The sequence below is a fragment of the Aspergillus foveolatus genome, assembly GCF_047715535.1.
Source record: "Aspergillus foveolatus strain CBS 279.81 unplaced genomic scaffold BDW70scaffold_29, whole genome shotgun sequence".
In the NCBI taxonomy this organism is placed as follows: Eukaryota; Fungi; Ascomycota; class Eurotiomycetes; order Eurotiales; family Aspergillaceae; genus Aspergillus; species Aspergillus foveolatus.
The window spans coordinates 922-21,159 of record NW_027396093.1 but is presented as its reverse complement, the minus strand read 5'-3'; the positions used below and the strand labels follow the sequence as shown (position 1 = coordinate 21,159).

Here is a 20,238-nt window from a genome sequence, read left to right as displayed (position 1 = left end):
GTTGCCAGCGGTGCTTTCACTGAAACAATTCTCGTAATCCTTATTATATTCACTTTACGGAGTAAGACTCTTGCCTGGAAGCTGTGAAATTATAAAGAGAATGCAATTCTCGTGTAGTTCTCCCTTCTATGTGAGGTAACCAGAATGATGCGGGCTATCGCAAGGACAGGTTTTACCATAGCTTACATCATCTACACGAGGGTACTCACATCCAGCCTGCCGCGACATTTTATATTTGACATGCTTTGGCATGAACTCTGGCGCATTGATGCTGACTGAAAAACAGGTTCCTACCATTCTTCTCTGTCGGGTTCTTCAAGGTAAATTAAACCATTTCGGGGCTGATACATTTTAGCATATGCTGGTGCCAGGGGTGGATCGGAATCTTACTGGAGAAAACTGCCGGAGGCGAATTCCAGCTGCCGCGAGAATCGCTGCGCTCTAATTGTTCGTGGTCAGCTCAGGTTCATCAGGAGCTATGAGGGTCAACGCACCTCGCTGTCCATGTTATAACCCTGTGAGTATACCACCTCCGAGATTCCCACCTGTGCAATCTTAACTGTGCAGGTCAAACACGGACATCTTTGGCAGACGGAGATTAGTTTATAGGACTATTGTGGGAAGGGCCAGGGTGGAGGTGAGGGAATGAATGAATGAGCTTACGTGTCACAATATAGTATTGCACCTTCCCGTATGCGCTCTCTTCCGGCTTCTAACAAAGCATTTTCTTCAGCGTGGAGACACAGGCATGTTGACAGGCCGACGCCTCCGCCTTCGCCGCGATTGCACCTTGGGCCTAAGAGATTGTAAGCAACTCTACTTTCTTATTGTGTCATGGTACCATACATCCGCCTTCGTTGCAGTTTTTCAAATGCCGTGGAGTTCCATTGTAGCCAGTGCTGATGACGCGACGTTCTCGGACAAGGACACAGCCTACTCGTCTTTTCATGCAGTTGCTCCTCTGTGCAGCGAGGGAAGCGAGTTCCATGAAATACTGGTCCCAGTTAGGCCGCAGTCGTTGTTCATCGGCCAAATTGAGCGCCTTGAGAGCAGCATGCAGTTTTTCCAGTGAAGATGATGAATTGAAGAGGCGAACTTGTGCTCGGTCGGTTAGAAAGGCGCGGCCGATGTCCTTTTCGTACAACTGCTTATCATTCCAGAGAACAAATTCTTCTAGGCTAGGAGGGTCAAGTCGCCTACTTCGGCATCTAGGACAGACTTAGCTTAATCTACGAACAGAGTCAGAGCTAGGACTTACCTGTCCGCAAAACGTTGCCATCGTAGACTGACTGGGGCATCGACGCTCACCAAAAGAAAGAATGGGCGTTGTAGGAAGCGATCTACCGTGGAGGCGTCTCCAATACTCGTAGTCACCCAGCGTCCCTGCCATCTCTTTGTTGCAAAATCAATCAGCGACCCAAAGTTCTCAAATACTAAAGATGGTTCTCCGCCAGATGTATTATTGGTTGTGTCAGAGAAGTGAAGTCGAGGGTCGCTAGCAAATTGCGGAGGAGCGCTTGTCTTCACTTCAAGACGCCGAAAATTTTGCTGTTGGATAAGATACTCTGCCACAGCATGCTTTCCGGAGCAGATTCCTTGAATATTTTAGTAAGTTAGCCTCACTGTCGGCCAGGATAGAGTAGCCGACTAACCTCCACATAGACCGATTAGCATTGTTTCCCTGGTTTTCGCGGGCGAGTATAGCACGAAGCCAGGAAATAATGGCAGGTGCAAAAGAGGTTGAGACTTGGAGATATGTTCATTGAGTACAGAGTAAACTACTAGCCACAAAGATTTGCGCTCACGGCATTTGGTATTGCAAAAAAAAACTGAAATCCTAATTGGAAATTCAGGCCAGTACCCAGTTAACAAGGGCATGGCAGAAAGCAGGGGCATGCCACAATTGTACAAGCTCTTTCCAATATGCAGTCCCACAGCTCTAAAGATGTTATTCCATGGCACCAAGAGCAGGTGTATGGTGTACGCCGAGTATGTTCGGACAAATTGCAAGTTCTGCCAGTGAAGTAATTTATGACGGAATTATTCCGTTCCTATACAGGTACGTGATGCCTGCTTTAACCCTGAAATAGAGTGCTGCCGAGGATTGGAGTGTTTTTGATCATTGGCAAGTACGTATCTCTTCAATGATTATTTGCGCATGGCGCCTGATAGCCTTAACACTACAGCAGTCTACACACGACACTAATCTCTTCCCTGGCATCATTCCCGCGCTCATGAGTCCCGTGACGTAGCTGGAAAGGCAGTATAGTCACACGACGTATTGACTGCCAGATAATCCCTTTCCGAGATCGCTGCAGCAGGTACATAGTACGGACTTGAAATATCACGCTGTGTCGCCCTTCGGTTTTGTTAAAGATCCAGTCATTTAGTCACTACAGCTGGGTTCGGAGTACGTTCTATCGGCAAACCTACCGGTAAGGTGACTACCCGCCAATACTACGTCTGCTAAGTGGTACAACCCCACTATAGCTACAATTCGGATCAGCCCGTTGTCCCTCTACCAACGGCAACTATGCAGTACACTCCATTTGCCTCAGATATAGAGCTTCCGTTCTATACTTCCCTGGCCTCTCTCAAAATAAATCATGACAAGCTCGATGACTCCGCACGCAAAGTTCTGGGCCTGTACGAGTTACGCCCCTCAGACGCTCCCAACACCTCGTGCAGGATTCAAATACATGGGAATGCCCTCACTAGCGACGAGTGAGCCCAAGACCCTCTTATAGCATAGTATCTAGACATTCTCCTGACTAGCTATCCTACAGAGTGCCGTCTACTTATTACCGAGCGGAAGGCATGATAAAAAATGTTAACACTATTGAGGAGTACGCGAAGGTCGATAAAATGGGCATGCTCCAACAGTCTGGAGAAACGGTCAGTCTAGTGGCGGTCAAAAACGTACTCACCGTATAATAACGCTGCGGTTCTAGATATGGGATGCTATCAACAACGGCACTATCTACTCATGTCCATCTCTGCTGTCCGCCTTCATCATCCTCTCCTACGCTGACCTCAAAAAATATAAGTTCCATTACTGGTTCGCATTCCCCGCACTTCACTCAGACCCGTCTTGGATCCCACTGGAGGAGGGATGCGAGGGAGCGCAAGCACATCGACTTCCCAGTGTAGAGAGCTCTGCACTCGCCCGTTCGGTACAAGAGTGGGCTCGCGTTGTAGATGCGCCGCAACGAGGTTTTTTCCTAGCACGAAGGGTAAGGGTGCGGGATGATGATACTGTCTCTTGGAAAATCGCACCTTTGTCAAGCTACGAGGACGGATTTTTCAAAGACGCGGAGTTTGCGGATTGCTTTACCTGTTTTGTCGATCCCTCAAACTATGAAGAGGCCCCTGGCTGGATGCTCCGAAATCTGCTCGTCCTCGTGAAGCGAAGATGGGGACTTACGAAGGTTCAAATATTACGCTACCGGGATGGACCGTCCCCGCGTGACTGCGGCCGGAGCATTGTGGTGACTCTACGACTGAAGTCATCACAACTTCCCGATGAGGGGGCTAAGGATGACCGTATGCCTAAGGTGACGGGTTGGGAGCGTAACCCGTCTGGTAAACTGACGGGAAGAATTGTTGATCTCACGGAACATCTGGACCCCAAGAGGTACAGTTACACCGGACAAATTACTTCGGCACAGTGCTGACTCTACTATTAAAAGACTAGCTGACCAGTCTGTTGACCTCAACCTCAAACTCATGAAATGGCGGATCAGCCCGAATCTTGATCTCGAGAAAATCCAAGGCACGAAATGCCTTCTACTTGGAGCTGGAACCCTTGGAAGTTACGTTGCTCGAAATTTGATGGTGCGAATTTCAATCGAACTCGCAATTGCGTGCTTTGCTAATATCGTTAGGCTTGGGGGGTAAGGAAGATAACATTCGTAGATAATGGGTCCGTGTCTTTTTCGAACCCTGTGAGGCAGCCTCTCTTCAATTTTGCCGACTGTCTAGACGGCGGCGCGAAGAAAGCCTACCGAGCCTCCCAGGCTCTGTCGGAGATCTACCCAGGCGTGGATTCCGTCGGCCATGTACTAGCCGTCCCTATGGCAGGTCACCCTGTATTGGACGCGGAAAAGACAAAGGCGGATTTCGATGTCCTAAAAGGGCTCATAGATGCTCATGACGTTATCATTCTTTTGATGGATACGCGCGAATCACGTTGGCTACCAACTGTGATGGGTAAATCGGCAGGTAAGATCGTTATGAATGCAGCATTGGGATTCGACACCTTCGTTGTAATGCGCCATGGCGTCACAAACGACGAACACCCTGAGGAGGAGCTTGGGTGTTATTTTTGCAACGATGTCGTAGCCCCCATAAATGTGAGTTTTTGCTTAGGGCCTTGTGACACCCTTGCTAATTTAGCATATAGTCCCAGAAAGACCAGACGCTCGACCAGCAGTGCACCGTCACCCGACCTGGAGTAGCTGCCATTGCATCGGCTTTGTTGGTCGAATTGCTAGTCTCGCTTCTTCAGCATCCACTTGGGGCTGCCGCAGGTGCTCCCCAAACTCAGAATAACACTCAAAATGATCATCCTCTCGGGGTCATCCCGCATCAAATCAGAGGGTTCCTATCCACATTTGAAAACGTCTCTGTTGTAGGTCGAAGCTACAAATGTTGTAGCGCATGTTCCAGACCTGTTATAGACGAGTACAAGAAGAACGGCTGGAATTTTGTACAGAAAGCATTGAACGAAGTAGGTTATGTTGAAGAGCTGAGTGGCCTCAGAGAAGTTTGTCATCCACCATTGAGCTTTGGATAACTTGCTGACCTTTTGCTTCAGGTTCAAGAAACGGCAGAAGCAAACCTGGCTGACATTGAATGGGACGAGGATTTGGAACCCGAAGAGATAGCGCCGGTCATGGATTAAGCATACCAAAAATTTCGCGCATGCCGAGGGGCTGATTTTGCTCTCCAGGTTTCTAGTGGCTCGTGAGCAAATCTTGCTTTTTGACGTCCGATTTGCGGTCGAGAGCAATGAAGAATGCCTCCTTGGATTCCTGCTAGAGAAATTAGTCAAATCACCACCAAATATTGCCCACCGGTTAGCAAGCAAATCCATACACTGCGTGATGATTCGGGCTTGAGCCTATGCACCTTTCCAAACAACAGTTTCAGCTGCTTCTCCAGGATTTTATCTTCCGCCCCCTGATAAAACTTGCAGACAAAGTGCCCACCAGCCTTGAGAACTTCAAAGCTGAACTCCAGAGCAGCATGGCAAAGATCCTTTGGAGGGTCAGTATTTGGGGATTATCAAAATAGATCAGCGGGGAGCTGTACCATACTTCCAGCATGATCTTTAAAAGGTACACCGCTGGTATTCATCATCCTGCGGTAAGGATTACTTAGACTTCTCTTCCAGAATCCGGTTGTTTGAAGCCAGGGGGCGGACATATCACTTAGTACTACATCTACCGTTCTTTGGGCATCCACAGCACCGTTGTAATCCTCTCCCAAGTCACCACCGGTGCAGCTCGCCTCGAGGACAGACTCTACCAAACGATCATGATCCTCGACTTTCTGGAGAGTTTCTTGAGAGTATGGTCTGCCCCTTCGAGGATTGCGTACAAAGTCTCGGACGTACGCCTGAACCTCGGGATCCAAAAAATTGCCTTGGATGGTAGACACACCTTTCGGAGGTTGGCTCGGGATTATATCCACACCAAGGACCCTGCCATCGGGCCGAGTTCGCGTCAACGCTACCTTGCGAAGAGTCAGCCAATGAATAATCTTCATGACAGAGGATGTCGCGCGTACCTGGGACCATGATCCTGGGGCGTAACCCTATTTGTTTGATATTTTGTCAGAGAATGTCTCATTGTTGATTTCGAGTGTTATCATACTAGATCAACAACAGTTTGACCACTCTTGAAAACCCGGTATTTTTCATCTATCTGGAAGATACCAGTATAATCAGATTACAGAGCGCGGTTCGGTCATAGACCTAGTAGGAAAGTACCTGTAGAAGCTTGAATGCCGCCCGGCTTTTGAGCCCTTGAACCGCTGCTTCCCGCGTATAATGATCCTTCAGTTGGCGAGCTTGCCATCGTTTGGAGGAAGAAAATCTTTTCTGTAAGAATTTCTGAATTCTGCAGACAGGCTGAACGCAGTTACTAAGCCTTAAAGTCTGGAAGAATAAGGCCATGGCCAAAGATGCGGGTTCAATGGCTTCCGATAATGACGTGAGAAGAAATAAGATAGACAATCCGGTCCTGACGATTGACATCAAGTCTTGGCATTTTCCATTCCGCAATCAAACAATATATCAGGACTACCAGACGTTTGGGCTACGCGCTATATTCACAGGCAGTCGGGTGTGAACAATTCTACCTATACTTAAGTAATTATTGGACATCCACAAGAGCGGGAACGGTAAAGGGATTGAAGGCTACAAGGTCAACTAATGTTATACGACTCAGAAGCGTCTTCTATCTCGTTTCAAGGGCGAGAACCCAATGGGCCCAGTAAATATGCGTTTCCCAACTAAGCCCATCTGCCCCGTACCAACAAGCTTTCTTCCCGGCTTTCTGATTTCCTGCGACGTGTTGTCATCCTCGTCCTCATCAAACAAGTTTCTATCGCGCTGTAATCCTAGCTTGCGTTTTTTAGATGGTGCCTGTTTCTGTCCGACGGGCCGAGATAGTGAAGACTGGTTGATACGATCCACATCAGGACTATCAAGAATCATCTGTTTCTGCCCGTTCCTTGTATCACCATTCACGGCAGCCTTTGCCGGCGCCTGTTTTGCCAGCTTGCTGGGCTGTTTCGCGATAGGCGACTTCAACTGCTTTGGAAACGTGATCGTATTAGCGCCGTGTCCATCTTTCCGAGCATTACTAGCTTCATTTAATTCGTCATCCGAGCTCATTGACGAATCATCAAGTTCGGTTGTGCGGTTTAGGAAAGGCGTTATTGAGAATGCTGATTTATCGCCAGGGAGTGTAGAAAATGGTTTCTGCTGAGTTTGTGCACAAACGGCCCCAGGCGTAGCAATCGTCAACTCGGAGTGTAAGCGATTTGTAGAATTCCGAGGGTAAGATTCAGCGGCTCGCTCAGTAGGGACCTTGATAGTTGTTGTAGTGCCCCAATCTTCTTGCTGTTGCACCGGTGTATCTTCTAGATGACGGTCTTTCAAGGCTACTGCGTTCTTATCGGTACCTCTGTTTTCGCCGGAAACTGGAGTGGTGCTGTTTTTTTGCCGTGTATTGTGATGGCCGTGGCGACGCGCCAGTTCCAATTCCTGACGTGCTACTTCGAGCTTCGTGGTCAGTGCTCCGACATCCTCTTTTTGTTGAGCTTGTTTGGCAAGTGCACGTTCATGCGCGCGTCTCTCTTTTTCTAGCTGAATTTTAATTGCGTTTAGCTGCCGGGTAATTGCTTGATTCTCTGCAAGGAGTGCGTTGGCCGAATTGTTCTGAGACCTGAGTTCGTCGACTTCGGACCGTATGCTCGATACTTCTTTAGATAAGCGAACTTTTTCTGCTTGTAGTTTCTGAGTATCAGAAGCAATTGCGCTCAGCGACGCAAGTTCATGCTATGGAAAGTGTCAGGAGGTCAAGTCGCAAAACATGGCGCATGCATCACCTACACGGAGGTTATCTATCTCACGGGACGACGCTTGGGCAACATCTTGTAGAAGATCAAATTCCCTGATGGCGCGGTCGAACTCAAGACGGATGTCAGACTCTGCCTCTTTGGCCTGGATCAAGTCCAGACCTGCCTGGTTTAGTTGCAATTGCAGATTTTCGTTCTCAATACGAAGAAGTAATTGCTCCATGCGCTGCACTCGGGCACGTTCGGTATCGAGAATTTGTACTGTGTGCGCGTGAACATGGTAGAATTCTTTCTCAAGATGCGCGGTTGTGAGGGCCATGCGATACTACAACACTTGAGTCAGCTTATGTAGTGTTTATGCAGGGGCTACGTACATCATCTTCAAGTGTATGTTCCAGGTCATTTGCGAGGAGCTTCATGTTGTCCAGTTGGAGGAAAAGTGTTCGGATCTCCGTTGTAAAGATGTGTGTGTTGTGTTTACAATGTTACTTTAAGGTCATGGGAGTAGTGCGGAGGCGAGGCGGGAATTACAAAGTAGGCTTGGAGGAAAACTCCCGCAGTGGGCCCGCCACGCGTAGTGGACACGACACCTAGCTTCTCAGACTTTACCATTTTAGTATTGTGGTTGCCGCTGTTCTGTAGACGTGGTCTAAACCTCGTTGCAAGCCATTGACTTGCTCTAGGTGCACCAACAGGCCGGTGAATAAGGCTCATCTATGATCTTGTGCCAAGATGAAGCTATTCACCTTTATTGCGTCTCTCCTCTATCTCATCCCTGCTACACTTGCTGCCGCCCCAAATACCGACAAGTTCGAAAAGTATCAATCGATCTCTCGACTCGCGCCCTTACAGCTCAATGACTCGTCCTACGATGATATAACTTCAAAACCTCGTGATTACCATGTCGCAGTGGTCTTGACAGCTACAGAAGCCCGTTTTGGATGTGTACTTTGCCGCGATTTCCAGCCGGAGTTCGACCTTATTGCGCGAAGTTGGAACAAAGGCAGCAAACCGGATGATCTCAAGCTGCTTTTTGGTACTCTCGATTTTCGAAATGGCAAAACAGCATTTCAGAAAGTATGCAATAGCGTCGCTTCGTTGATTCTCGGCTAATGAAGAATACAGCTAATGCTCCAAACTGCGCCTGTCCTTCTTGTATTCCCCCCAACAGTCGGCCCTCACGCCAAAGTTGACGACAGCCCATCGCGGTTTGACTTTAGCGGGTAAGGCCTCTAAAAATCAGGCACATTAGCGCAAGCATTTGGCTGACAGACATTATCTGCTAGTCCCGTTTCCGCCGACCAAGTCTATGCTTGGATCAACCGTCAGCTCCCCGATGGACCAAAACCACCACTTGTACGCCCGATTAATTACATGAGAATTGTCTCAGGCATCACAATTTTGATGGGGGTCGTTACCCTGTTCAGCGTGCTGTCGCCTTATGTCCTCCCAGTTGTCAGAAACCGCAATCTTTGGGCTGCGTTTAGTCTGATTGCTGTCCTCTTATTCACTAGTGGGCACATGTTCAATCACATCCGCAAAGTCCCTTATGTTGTTGGAGATGGGAGAGGTGGTATCAACTACTTTGCGGGAGGTTTCTCAAACCAATTTGGGATGGAAACACAGATTGTTGCTGCAATTTGTAAGTTATTTAGTGTCCCCCGTCTGCATTCACACTCAAGGCTTCAGATGCTAATACGCAGCTCCAAAGATGCTGTGCTCTCCTTTTCTGCAATAGCCTTAGCTATGAAGGTTCCTCGCATTGCGGACAACAAATCTCAACAGGTGGCAGTGGTCATCTGGGGGGCTGTGCTCCTTGGAACATACAGCTTCCTCTTAAGTGTTTTTAGAGCGAAAAATGGTGGGTATCCTTTCTTCCTCCCCCCTTTCTGAAACATCAGCGGCACGCAACCCTACTTGCGTTGGTGAACCGGTTTCTCGTGGCAAAACTACTTAGAAATCGCGCGCGTTCTCAGAGCATCGGATGTTCCAGAGTAGAAAACCAGTAATTCTGGACAGGCATTGAGGGTCTAGTTGTACACAAGCGACTATGAAGACTGGCGTCTAGAATGGAATTTTAATTCAATTGTTGGACCTCTTGGCTAAACTTGAATCAACGTGGTCAGAATACTGACCGCCAACAAGCAGACTTTAAAGGACTTAAGTAGAACAGTGCACCGGGCGCAGCATCTTCCTCCGGAAGAAACTGATATTTATACCCAAAATAGATGGCACCAAAGACCAAAAGCATTAAGATCGCGATAGTTACTAGGTTGGGAGGGGTTCAGCGCAGTAATCGGCTGGGACATGGAAAGGTGGCCAGACCAACGTTAAACCATGACCAAACGTCCTCACATAAAACATCCGTCAACTTACTCTCCACCACCCGTTCCACACAAAGACAAACACATTTTCAATCTCAAAACGGCGGGAGCGTGTGGTCTTGTTTGCTAGCGTTCTGTATTATTAAATATGTCACAGCCTGCCGGAAATCCCAGCAATCCCAGCGGTATGCTGGTCTCAGCATTATCTGGGACTACTATCTTGATATTCGTGCAGCTGGCCTCAAGAGTTTTCATTTTCGCGTCGAATCAAGTGATACTGCGAAGCTTATCGCCATCAATCCTGGGGATTGCATCCCAACTTGAGCTGTTCTTGATCTCGATTTTATACTTCTCTAGGGAAAGCATACGAGCCGCGATCCAGAGGCACCCGCTAGGGTCTCTACCTACACATCCCGCTGCAAGCATAGACACGAATGTACTGTCGCCAGTCAGGGAGCGGGAAAAGAGGAAAATCCGGGCAGCATCCTCTCAGTCAATAGTGAACATGTCGTATTTGAGTGTTGGCATGGGCATCATAACCGCTACTGCATTCACGGTATTTTATATGCGATTTGTTCCTGTGGAAGTCTCGGAGACTCCTTACTATCACATGAGTGTTGCGATTACAGCCATTGCTTCACTTATTGAGTTGGCCTCTGAACCTATTTTTGCGATTATACAGCAGTATATGTTGTACAGCAAGCGTGCAATTGTTGAGATAAGTGCTGCCTTTTCAAAAAGCCTGGTCACTTGCGGGACATTCATTTGGGCTGTGCGAAATGGCCATAGCCTTGGTGTGTTCCCATTTGCGCTGGGACACTTGTCCTACGCTATCATAATCTTTTGCGGCTACTTCATCGTTGCATTACGTCAATCCAACAATTTTCCTTTCTCCTTCCTGCTTTCCCGGATAAGCCCAAGGTAGGAACATCAAGATTCATAACTATACCGGGGCAGTAAGGTAACAGCAAATAGTGACAGCTCAGCATACATCGGCGATAGATTTTCAAGGCGCTTGGTGGCATTGTCCGCAAATGTTTTCTTTCAGTCAGTGGTAAAGCACTTGCTAACACAGGGTGACTCAATGATTCTTGCCACTATGGCAGGTATACAGGACCAAGGCATATACGCGCTAGCATCCAATTATGGCGGCCTACTGGCTCGTGTTCTTTTTCAGCCCATTGAAGAGAGCAGTAGGCTTATCTTCTCATCACTCCTCAGCAGCGGCGAGAGCAAGGATCTGGTGGCCAACGTTACCATTGCCAAGGACCACTTGCTGAATGTGATGAGAGGATACATGATGCTAGCAGTCCTGATAACCCCCCTAGGCCCTACTTTGGCCCCAAAGGCGCTCCATATCTTGGGTGGACGACGGTGGACTGCGCCAGAGGTTGATGGCCTTATCGCTCTATACTGCTACTATATTCCATTTCTAGCTTTCAATGGTATCGGCGAAGCCTTTGTCTCCTCGGCTGCGAATCCAGTGGAACTCCGAAGGCAAGCTGCGTGGATGGGAGTGTTTTCGGCATGCTTTACCATAGCAGCCTATTTGTTTCTGTCGGTGGGTGGGCTAGGCGCGCGTGGTCTGGTGTACGCCAATATCGTGAACATGTTCGTGCGGATAATATGGAGCTATTCGTTCGTCCGGAATTATTTACGTCAGCACAGATCGGACATGTTCATGAACGAGTTCACCCTCCGATCTTCAACCTATGCTGCTGGAGTCCTCGTGGCCGTTCTTTTATCGAATACCGAGCTCCTAACGAAGTCGTATGGAGACCTGATCCTCTTTATTGTTGGGGCTGGTTATTGTCTTTTACTGTAAGTCAATCATCGTGCGCAAGAGCAAACATTGATCGAAGATCCGCAGGCTATATTGCGAGAGGCAGCACGTCATGGTCTACTACTACAAGTTTTCTTTATGGCTGAGATCCAAGAACATGCGATCTAAAGTACAGCAGATCAAGGCGGATTAGAGCTAGTCATCAAATACAATCTTGGTAGCTGCCTTTCCCGGCTCAACATCTTTAAAGAAGGCGCCATATGCATCATGCTGCTTCTTCTTGACAGTGGAGCCGAACTTGAGTAGAGCTTCGGGCACTTCTTGATTCGCCGCTTTCAGAACATTGATCAACCTGTTGTTGTTGATTAGTAGATTTTCAGAAGACTCGAATAGAAATGTGGGTAAAATCACTACTTACGCGCCAGACTGGGCCTTATCAGTTTCCGTAAACAGGGTTATAGCATGCCCATCAGCCCCAGCACGACCGGTGCTGCATAGATAAAACGTTAGCCATAAAAATAACGACGAGCCGCTTCACCTTACCGGCCAATTCGATGAACATAGTCCTCCACAGTGAGCGGAAAAGTGACATTTACGACCAGCTTCACATGAGGTATGTCAAGGCCGCGAGCCGCCACATCAGTCGCAACAAGAACGGTGGCTGCACCTGATTTAAAGGCCTCGAGGCTTCTAAATCTTTCTTGCTGGCTTAGATCGCCGTGTATACCCGCAACCTTGAAGCCCTTGGCTCGAAGAAGTCTCTCGACCCGCATAGCCTCCTTCTTGTAGAGGCAGAAGGCGAGCACTTTATCAGGAGTTCCACGCTGATGCCTGTTCAGAATTTGCACTAGTCTTTGCTCTTTCTCGTGTGATTTTACCACTTCAACAACCTGTTTAATCCTGCTATTTGCACGTGGATCTGCAGATGGGTCACCACCGATGGTGACCGTGACTGGAGAAGTCATAAATGTAGAGGCAAGGTTCCTGACAGCAGGAGGCCAGGTTGCTGTGAACATAACAGTTTGACGTTTTGACACTGGCATAGGAGAGATGATATCCTTGATGTCTTGCTCAAATCCTTTATCTAGCATACGGTCCGCTTCATCTAGGACAAGATATTTGACCCTGCCTAAATCCAAAGAGCCGTCATTCTGAAGGTCTTTCAACCTTCCAGGAGTTGCAACAACCACGGCTGCAGACTTCAAAGCCTCGCGCTGTTCGTCTTTCTTGACACCACCAAATATGCAGGCGACTTGAATATCCACTTTTTCCGCGAACTTCACAAGTTGGTCATAAATCTGCATTGCGAGCTCTCTTGTCGGGGAGATAACAACTGCAAGTGGTCTGCATGATTTTTGTTTGGTCTTCAAATCGAGTACCTTCTTTAGACACGGTAGACCAAACGCAAGAGTTTTCCCACTTCCAGTCTCTGCAATTCCTATGACATCGCGGCCTGCAAACAGAAGTGGCCATGTTGCCGACTGGATAGCGGTCGGCGAGGCGAAGCCATCTAACGGAGCGTAGAGGTCTTTATTGCTCGGAGGTAAAAATGAAAATGAGATTATTGGGCGCAGAGACGATTTATCTGGTGAGGCATCCGTTATCTTGATGGAATGGTCAGAAAGAAATTTATCAATTTCTGTTTGAGGAACATTATCAAGAGCAGGGGATTGGGAGTAAGGCGGCGAAACTTCAGTGTTTTTTTTCGTGTCTTTCGTGCCTTTAGATTTTTTGCTCGGTCTGCTATCGCCAGTCTGATCTTGGTGCTCTCGTTTTGCCATGATGCGGCTCTTTTCAGGGCTCCAACCAAAAAGTTGAAGCAGATTGGAGAGGAGATATCTTTCAGGTACACTTTTTTCCTCAAATTTTGTACATTTTGTAAACTAATCCATGTGGCAAGAACCGAAAGATATTGCCGTAAGCCACATTAGTAGTTAGCGGCTTGGCATGAACTAGTCTACCCGACTGTACCCAGAGGTCAGAGGGTTTACGGAGCGAATTATACTGTATACTTGGTAACACTCTGTACGCCAAGCACTTCCTCAGGCTGGCCTCTCGAGTAAAATGGCCTCAACTTGCGACTATTAATGCCTGTACTCAGTATCATATACTCAAACCTTGGCTCATCAACAAATGTACTGAGCGTATTTGGCGCACTGGTAATATATTAAGCTCGTGCAGTGGCAGTAGTGCCAAAAGGCAGTTCCAAGTTGAATGCATATAGATTAGACAATTATGTACTTACTTCACAACCATTCAGACTGGATGTTATTCCATGATATTAGATTCACTCAAGTAACACCACATTATTCTGAGCCGTTCCCATATTCCTATTCCTCAAGCCGGTACAGACAAGGCAGGAAAAGGGTTGACAACATCAAAAATGCTATAGAATAGCTTTAAGGTAAACAAAAGCCATCAACCGCTCACAAAATCAGAACATAATTAGGAGATACTGTAACTGTCAATGATATCTGCAAGACGAGATGCCTCTTCGGAGTAATTGACGGGTTTTGCATACGATACTTGGTATCGAATTCTGGAGATCATGATTAGCATTGGGAATCATAGTATTCCGAATCCAGACTTACCGTTGCTGATCCCCATAATGATCTATCTTTGCTCTGCATCCGAAGGTCCAGGTGCGACAGGTGGCATTCTGAATAACGTTGCCAAGTGCCTTACCGTCGTTCTGAGGCAATTCCATGAGCTGGTTGGCACTCATACCCAACAACAACCGGCCAACGTCATCGAAACAGTTAAGATAGAGCTGTCCAGTGTGATCACTGACGTTGACAAGCATTATATAGCGGTATTCTGCGCGTGGGTGAGTCTTGTCGCAACGCTCGCAACGCCACTGTCCGGGGTCGAGCTCTGTAACCTTCTTATTACAACCCTCCGAAAGACATGCGGGGTAACACAGGTTGTCCTGTTTTATGTAAACGACGGTTGCTCTTAGTGTAAAATAGGAAGGCTCTTCTGACATGCCCAGCTGCTCCTCGCGAACTTGGGCGATGGTTTTTAATTGATCTCGTTTCGTGGCGGACATCGTTCCGACTGATGAAGCATGAGAAGCAAAATTCTCATCCCGACCTTGCGCATCGTACCAGCCCTTGAGTCTATGTGCTTCTTCAATATCGGGGTCCACGGTCACAGAACCTGAACTGAGTAAACTCAAGCTCTTTCCGCCAAAGTCGGAGACTTTGACTCCCTTGAAGGCTACCACAGACTCTGGGCTGGCAGCAAAATTCATCGCTGTCGTGCCCCAGATCGTCAATCGCACAGAGAACCCTGTGTTGTCGACCAATGTCAGTTCGCGCTTGTCATAAGGCTTCTTTGTTGTTTTTGACACGATCTGCGTGGTCTCTCCAACATCTTTCAACACTCCTATCACATCGATCGTCGTATCCTTCTCAACGGACTGTAGGTCTCCAATAGAGGTGAAATTGAAACGCACTTGTGGGACGTCATTCTGTTCTTCCGCCTATAAATGGTGTGAGAATACGCAGATAGACAACAATTTAACCACCGACCTTCTCGACCAAAGTATCTCTTTCAAATGTAAGCTCATAATCATTGTTGAGATTCGTAAATTGTTTCTTGGCAATCTGAACGCGGCAGGGGCTGGAAATGTAGTAGACCTCGCCCTCTTGAAAGAGGTCGTACAACGCAGAACACTGCTCATTAAACCCGGTGGCGCGGATTTCGCCACTGTCATCCAGCAGATTGACACTAAAGAGCGTGCCGTCACCACTCCTTCCGTGCCAAGTTTTGATGGGAGACTTGCTAGTGCATCGCGCTTTGATCGTCCACTTGTGAGCATATGGAGAGATCGCCTCAATGGGATAAATAGTGGCAGGTGCAGATCCCTGCATAGGCCGTATATGCTGGGCTCGGGAGCTGATTTGCGACGGTGCATTTTGAGCTTTTGCCCCGTAGAACCCATTGCTGGAGATTGTCGTAGGTTGTGGCTTCTCTTCCTCCTCTGCTTTGCTCTCCAAGGGTTTCGGTTCGCCAAGCTTCTCAGCCTCTCCCAGTTCCTTGAGGACCTCGAGGTCGAGAACGATAAGAATCCTATAATAATCAGCATATACTCCGATTCCTGGAGCGTAAAATACTACTTTTTCCCTTTAACGGAGTTTGCTTGAAATTGCTTGAGCCTCACAAAACAGCCTTTGCGTAGGAGACCATCCGTCACAAAATGATTTGCTTCTAGATACAAGACAGCTCATTAGAAACCTTGCATCTAATGGTTCACGCTCGGTACCACATACGGATGGCAAGCATTGTCTGCACATAGTTTGATATATCGCTGAAAACAACCCTGTATCGTTCCTGATTGTTTGCTTGGGGTGGCAGTGGCTTGACTTGGACACATTGGACGATAGGTTCAGAGATCTGAGGTTTTGTGGCGTCAAAAATCCCACTTGGGGCATTGTCAGTGGCGTTGCAGATCAGGTTGAGGGAGGCAGAAAAGAACAGTGAGTTACCTGAGAGCTCCTACGGAGACATGTGATGCTTGTGAGGCCATGGCAGTAACCAGGCGTCTGCTGGGAAATATTGGCCGCGTCTGGGTTCTTGTTGAATTAAATGTCGTAAAGCTTTACAACGAGCGTAATTCACCAACAGAAGAAGCAGAGAGTTAGTTTGGCTTCAATGATTATTATCGAGTTAATGCACACAACCGGGTAGAAGGGTGGTTGAAACGTCGAGGGGCTGTGGAAAACATGAGACGCGGTAGGGACTGCTGAGCGCGCTGGTGAGACGCGTTAAGTGGTGGCTTACCTAAGTGAATTAAACAACGCGACTAACATTAGTTAGCCCCTCAGACCAATGACGACCGAACTATAGCGGCCGGCGGCCTTTACCCCACTTGATGATTTCACTTTTCCAACCATAGCAATTTGTGAAGTGTTTGAATGGGTAGAGCCAGTCTGTACTCCGTGCACGTTGGCAGTAGTCTACTTAGGCTTCCCGTTAGTAACCTTGAGGACTGATTGTGTCTGGAGCCCTGCCCTAATTAAATCATATTTGCTTCACTATGGCAACTTGTGTTCATGATTTACCTGGTGCGTTCAGCACTCCAATCTTCATGGCCATAAGCAAGCCAGGCTAACTCTATTGCAGAACTACGACCACCGTCTGCCTCTCAGGCCGTGTATCGAGAAGACTGTACGCAATGCTTTGACTCTGTTGTCTGTGACCACCCTTTCCTCGTTCCGCGTCTTTTGTTCTAACGACGGGAGTTATCAGGACGACGAGTCTGGCCTAAATGTTTGCCTCTCCTGCTTCAATGGAGGCTGCGCTGGATCAAGGGATCATGCACGTCTGCACTTCGAGCGTTTCGGCCACCCTCTGGCGTTAAATATACGAAGGACCCGTAAGAAGATCCAGGTACTCAGCCACTACCTAGCCCATGACTGTGGCCTGACGTGCTGACTGGGAACAGCGCGAGGAGCCTCCACATAAGATCTCAAAGCTTGCTATCAACGCAGAGACTGACGAAGATCGTTATGACACAAGCACACGTGTTGTCTGCTATTCTTGCGGCAGAGACGATGTTGGTGAGCCGAGTGGCAAACTCCAGTCAGTCATTGAAGGCGTGATGCATGCCACGACCTTCTCGAAGAGAGAGGAGATAAAAGCCTGGGAACAGGAGTTTATTCCTTGCGAGCATACTACTGGCTTGATTCAGCAGGAGTCCAAGCGCATAAAGTCACAAGGTAAGAATATTCATGAGGCCTTTTGAGTGAGTCTGACCAATATGAGCAGATCTCAGCCAGTGCTCAATGTGCGACTTGAGACAGAATCTCTGGCTTTGTTTAGAATGCGGTAACCTAGGCTGTGGTCGCAGTCAATTTGGAGGTACTGGCGGTAATTCACATGGACTTGCACACTTTAATGCGACATCCCACGCCGTTGCCGTAAAACTGGGTTCTATAACTGCCGATGGTTCAGCAGATATTTACTGTTATAAGTGCAACGAAGAAAGAATCGATCCTGACCTTGCTACGCATCTGTATCATTGGGGCATCGATTTAGCCGGGCGCGAGAAAACGGAGAAAAGTCTCATGGAAATGCAGGTTGAACAAAATCTGAAATGGGATTTCCTGATGACTACTGAAGATGGACAGGATCTGACGCCAGTCTTCGGCGCAGGCCTGACAGGGCTGTCGAATCTTGGAAACAGTTGCTATCTGTCTAGTGTCGTCCAGTGCCTTTTTGATTTACCAGAGTTTCAACGCAGATATTACCACCCTAACGAAGACCCGCCTCTGACAGAAACACCAGCTGCTGATTTTGAAACGCAGCTGCGAAAACTGGCGGATGGTACCCTCTCAGGACGATACTCTCGGCCAGATGATAAGACTGTCGTCTCTCCGAAGCCACAAGAAATCCGACACCAAAAGGGCTTGGCTCCATCGATGTTCAAGCATCTTATCGGTCGCGATCATCCTGAATTCTCGACTATGAGACAGCAGGACGCTTTTGAGTTTCTACTACATGTTTTCAAGCACGTCACGTTGTCCAAGCACCCTGCAGGGGTGGATAATCCGATTGATTCTTTCAAGTTCAGCATTGAGCAGCGGCTGCAATGTCTGAAGTGCAGAGGAGTTCGCTACAGGCACGATGAACAAGACAATATCTCGATTCCAGTGCCCGCTCGTCGAGTACCCGATTCAGAAGGTTTCAACACTGATGGCTCCTTCGAATCTGTGACACTGTTCGATTGTCTGGACGCATTTACTGCCGATGAAACCGTTGATCTTCGTTGTACCCATTGTAACAGCCAGGAGAAATTCTCCAAACGGTCTGCTTTTCGAACAATGCCAGCGGAATTGGTAATTAATGCTCGACGCTTTGAGCTGATCAATTGGGTTCCGACCAAGCTGGATATTCCGGTAGAGGTTGAAGATGCACCTATTGATTTGAGCTGCTATCTTTCCACCGGACCTGATGAGGGGGAAGACCTCCTTCCGGAAGACGAGGAGACCGATGGCTTCGAGGTCAACATGGACGCCTTGAACCAACTGCTTGCAATGGGTTTTCCACGGGTCAGGTGTGAAAAGGCACTTTACTCTACTGGAAACTCAGATGCTGAAGCCGCAATGAATTGGCTCTTATCTCACATGGACGACCCTGACATAGATGAGCCGACCCATAAAATACACGTTGCGGAATTTGGAGCCACCGAACAGGACTTAGCTAAAATAGCGCAACTAGGTGACATGGGCATCGACGATACTCGCGCTAAAAAGGCGTTGGCTGCCACGGGCGGTGATATTAACCGAGCTATTGACTGGGTTTTCAGTCATTCAGGCGATGAAGATGAAAGCTCTGTTCACCAACCGCCGAGCGGAAATGCTGATACATCCGTAGTCCCGGGTTTCGCTACTAGTCCGGCAACCTATCAACTTCGATCCATAATCTGCCATAAGGGCGCTTCGGTACATGCCGGGTAAGATCCAGGAGCCTTGATATTACCTCCGAAATATATTAACAGCTGGTCATAGGCATTATGTTGCATTTGTGCGAAAACGTTTGCCCGGAAAGTCCGGTCTTTCTTGGGTGATGTTCAATGATGAGAAGGTTGTGGAGGTCGACGACGTGCAAGAAATGAAAAAATTCGCCTACCTCTACTTCTTCTCAAGAGTGTAGCAAAGGTCAAGCAACCTGCCAGTCTGGTAATTGTCAGCGTGCAAAAACGGGATCAATCTCGCCGCACAGGACTGGTTGGCTGTGACTAGCTAGGCCTAAATATATGACACCCCGAGCAAGCATTAGATTCAAATGCAAACAAGAGACTTGATGGGAAATGGCAGAAGACAGTCTTTTTCTATTACCCACTTGTTCGAACAGATACTATTCAAACAAGTGTGGTATTGCTGTATCTTTCCTTTGTCCGTCTCTATATGGCTAATGCTGCTTGGGAAGACTGGCTTAATGGCGGCAGCAACTTTCCTTGCATCAGCCTGACTTGCCCCTTTACAGAATTCCAATGGTCATGTTAGATAGAATAGCAAGATAAGTTGTTAACCTTAATAACAACATAAATATATTTCTATATCTGTTACCCTCTTCTCAAAAAACTTGGCTATTTAGGGGACTTGTACAGGCAAATGCTTGCTTATTAATATCCTTATTTCCACCTGTATATGCTGGATTATTCTCTCTCTTTTTTTTTTTTTTTTTAAATCCTTCTTATACATATAGCAATATATCAAAACCCACAGTATTTCGCGCGAAATCTTCACCACCCACAAAATATCTTATGTCTGACCCGTCCCACATACTTTGAATTGATCCCGAAATATTAAATACATCTAAAAGGACTTTAAAATTTTGGTAGTAATTCCTGATTATAATATTATTTGTACAATCTGTAATAAGAACTACCCCCTTCAGAATCTAGCAGCCTAGTCAAATCTGCTAGATATAATTATAGTAGTTATAGATAACTTCTTCTTTTAAGTTCTTTATAATATATAATATATGTCCCTTCTTTTTATGTAACTTGGTAACTGGTCCCTGTGCATAGAAATA

At 47.5% G+C, this 20,238-nt stretch overlaps 9 protein-coding genes across 9 annotated transcripts; 4 read left to right on the top strand and 5 right to left on the bottom strand.

Moving 5' to 3' along the window:
- Positions 1-40: 40 nt before the first annotated feature.
- On the bottom strand, positions 41-1,779 carry BDW70DRAFT_137543 (deoxycytidine monophosphate deaminase). The gene is made up of 7 exons (XM_073737060.1): positions 1,653-1,779; positions 1,259-1,595; positions 847-1,208; positions 664-796; positions 495-582; positions 391-441; positions 41-341 (listed from the first exon to the last, which is right to left on the bottom strand). Exons 1-7 carry the CDS (start codon positions 1,672-1,674, stop codon positions 291-293), a joined length of 1,044 nt encoding a protein of 347 aa, XP_073595263.1. The 5' UTR covers positions 1,675-1,779; the 3' UTR covers positions 41-290.
- A 569-nt stretch (positions 1,780-2,348) lies between these two features.
- BDW70DRAFT_137541 (putative autophagy ubiquitin-activating enzyme ApgG) lies at positions 2,349-5,362 on the top strand. Its single transcript, XM_073737059.1, has 8 exons — positions 2,349-2,724; positions 2,787-2,895; positions 2,952-3,634; positions 3,690-3,834; positions 3,885-4,352; positions 4,403-4,765; positions 4,817-5,258; positions 5,313-5,362. The coding sequence occupies exons 1-7, from the start codon at positions 2,534-2,536 to the stop codon at positions 4,901-4,903; spliced, it is 2,046 nt and encodes a 681-aa protein (XP_073595262.1). The 5' UTR covers positions 2,349-2,533; the 3' UTR covers positions 4,904-5,258; positions 5,313-5,362.
- BDW70DRAFT_59773 (ribosomal RNA methyltransferase FtsJ domain-containing protein) lies at positions 4,865-6,197 on the bottom strand. The gene is made up of 4 exons (XM_073744362.1): positions 5,993-6,197; positions 5,314-5,927; positions 5,131-5,259; positions 4,865-5,033 (listed from the first exon to the last, which is right to left on the bottom strand). Exons 2-4 carry the CDS (start codon positions 5,767-5,769, stop codon positions 4,956-4,958), a joined length of 663 nt encoding a protein of 220 aa, XP_073595261.1. The 5' UTR covers positions 5,770-5,927; positions 5,993-6,197; the 3' UTR covers positions 4,865-4,955.
- A 220-nt stretch (positions 6,198-6,417) lies between these two features.
- On the bottom strand, positions 6,418-8,039 carry BDW70DRAFT_59739 (uncharacterized protein). The gene is made up of 3 exons (XM_073744361.1): positions 7,962-8,039; positions 7,622-7,912; positions 6,418-7,567 (listed from the first exon to the last, which is right to left on the bottom strand). The coding sequence occupies exons 1-3, from the start codon at positions 8,004-8,006 to the stop codon at positions 6,449-6,451; spliced, it is 1,455 nt and encodes a 484-aa protein (XP_073595260.1). The 5' UTR covers positions 8,007-8,039; the 3' UTR covers positions 6,418-6,448.
- Positions 8,040-8,223: 184 nt separating this feature from the next.
- BDW70DRAFT_137528 (OST3/OST6 family protein) lies at positions 8,224-9,681 on the top strand. Its single transcript, XM_073737058.1, has 4 exons — positions 8,224-8,664; positions 8,713-8,810; positions 8,874-9,229; positions 9,299-9,681. The coding sequence occupies exons 1-4, from the start codon at positions 8,320-8,322 to the stop codon at positions 9,478-9,480; spliced, it is 981 nt and encodes a 326-aa protein (XP_073595259.1). The 5' UTR covers positions 8,224-8,319; the 3' UTR covers positions 9,481-9,681.
- A 378-nt stretch (positions 9,682-10,059) lies between these two features.
- BDW70DRAFT_150793 (putative nuclear division Rft1 protein) lies at positions 10,060-11,887 on the top strand (the record flags this gene model as incomplete). The annotated part of the gene is made up of 3 exons (XM_073739210.1): positions 10,060-10,832; positions 10,887-11,732; positions 11,782-11,887. 3 exons carry the CDS (start codon positions 10,060-10,062, stop codon positions 11,885-11,887), a joined length of 1,725 nt encoding a protein of 574 aa, XP_073595258.1.
- dbp3 (RNA-dependent ATPase DBP3) lies at positions 11,813-13,538 on the bottom strand. The gene is made up of 3 exons (XM_073744360.1): positions 12,238-13,538; positions 12,113-12,184; positions 11,813-12,046 (listed from the first exon to the last, which is right to left on the bottom strand). Exons 1-3 carry the CDS (start codon positions 13,473-13,475, stop codon positions 11,890-11,892), a joined length of 1,467 nt encoding a protein of 488 aa, XP_073595257.1. The 5' UTR covers positions 13,476-13,538; the 3' UTR covers positions 11,813-11,889.
- A 343-nt stretch (positions 13,539-13,881) lies between these two features.
- Positions 13,882-16,428, bottom strand: BDW70DRAFT_137526 (replication factor A subunit protein RFA1). Its single transcript, XM_073737057.1, has 6 exons — positions 16,185-16,428; positions 15,969-16,120; positions 15,816-15,906; positions 15,228-15,768; positions 14,286-15,178; positions 13,882-14,233 (listed from the first exon to the last, which is right to left on the bottom strand). The coding sequence occupies exons 1-6, from the start codon at positions 16,223-16,225 to the stop codon at positions 14,140-14,142; spliced, it is 1,812 nt and encodes a 603-aa protein (XP_073595256.1). The 5' UTR covers positions 16,226-16,428; the 3' UTR covers positions 13,882-14,139.
- A 180-nt stretch (positions 16,429-16,608) lies between these two features.
- BDW70DRAFT_137524 (ubiquitin-specific protease UBP14) lies at positions 16,609-19,749 on the top strand. The gene is made up of 6 exons (XM_073737056.1): positions 16,609-16,763; positions 16,822-16,889; positions 16,948-17,088; positions 17,144-17,417; positions 17,467-19,153; positions 19,209-19,749. The coding sequence occupies exons 1-6, from the start codon at positions 16,736-16,738 to the stop codon at positions 19,351-19,353; spliced, it is 2,343 nt and encodes a 780-aa protein (XP_073595255.1). The 5' UTR covers positions 16,609-16,735; the 3' UTR covers positions 19,354-19,749.
- Positions 19,750-20,238: the final 489 nt, after the last annotated feature.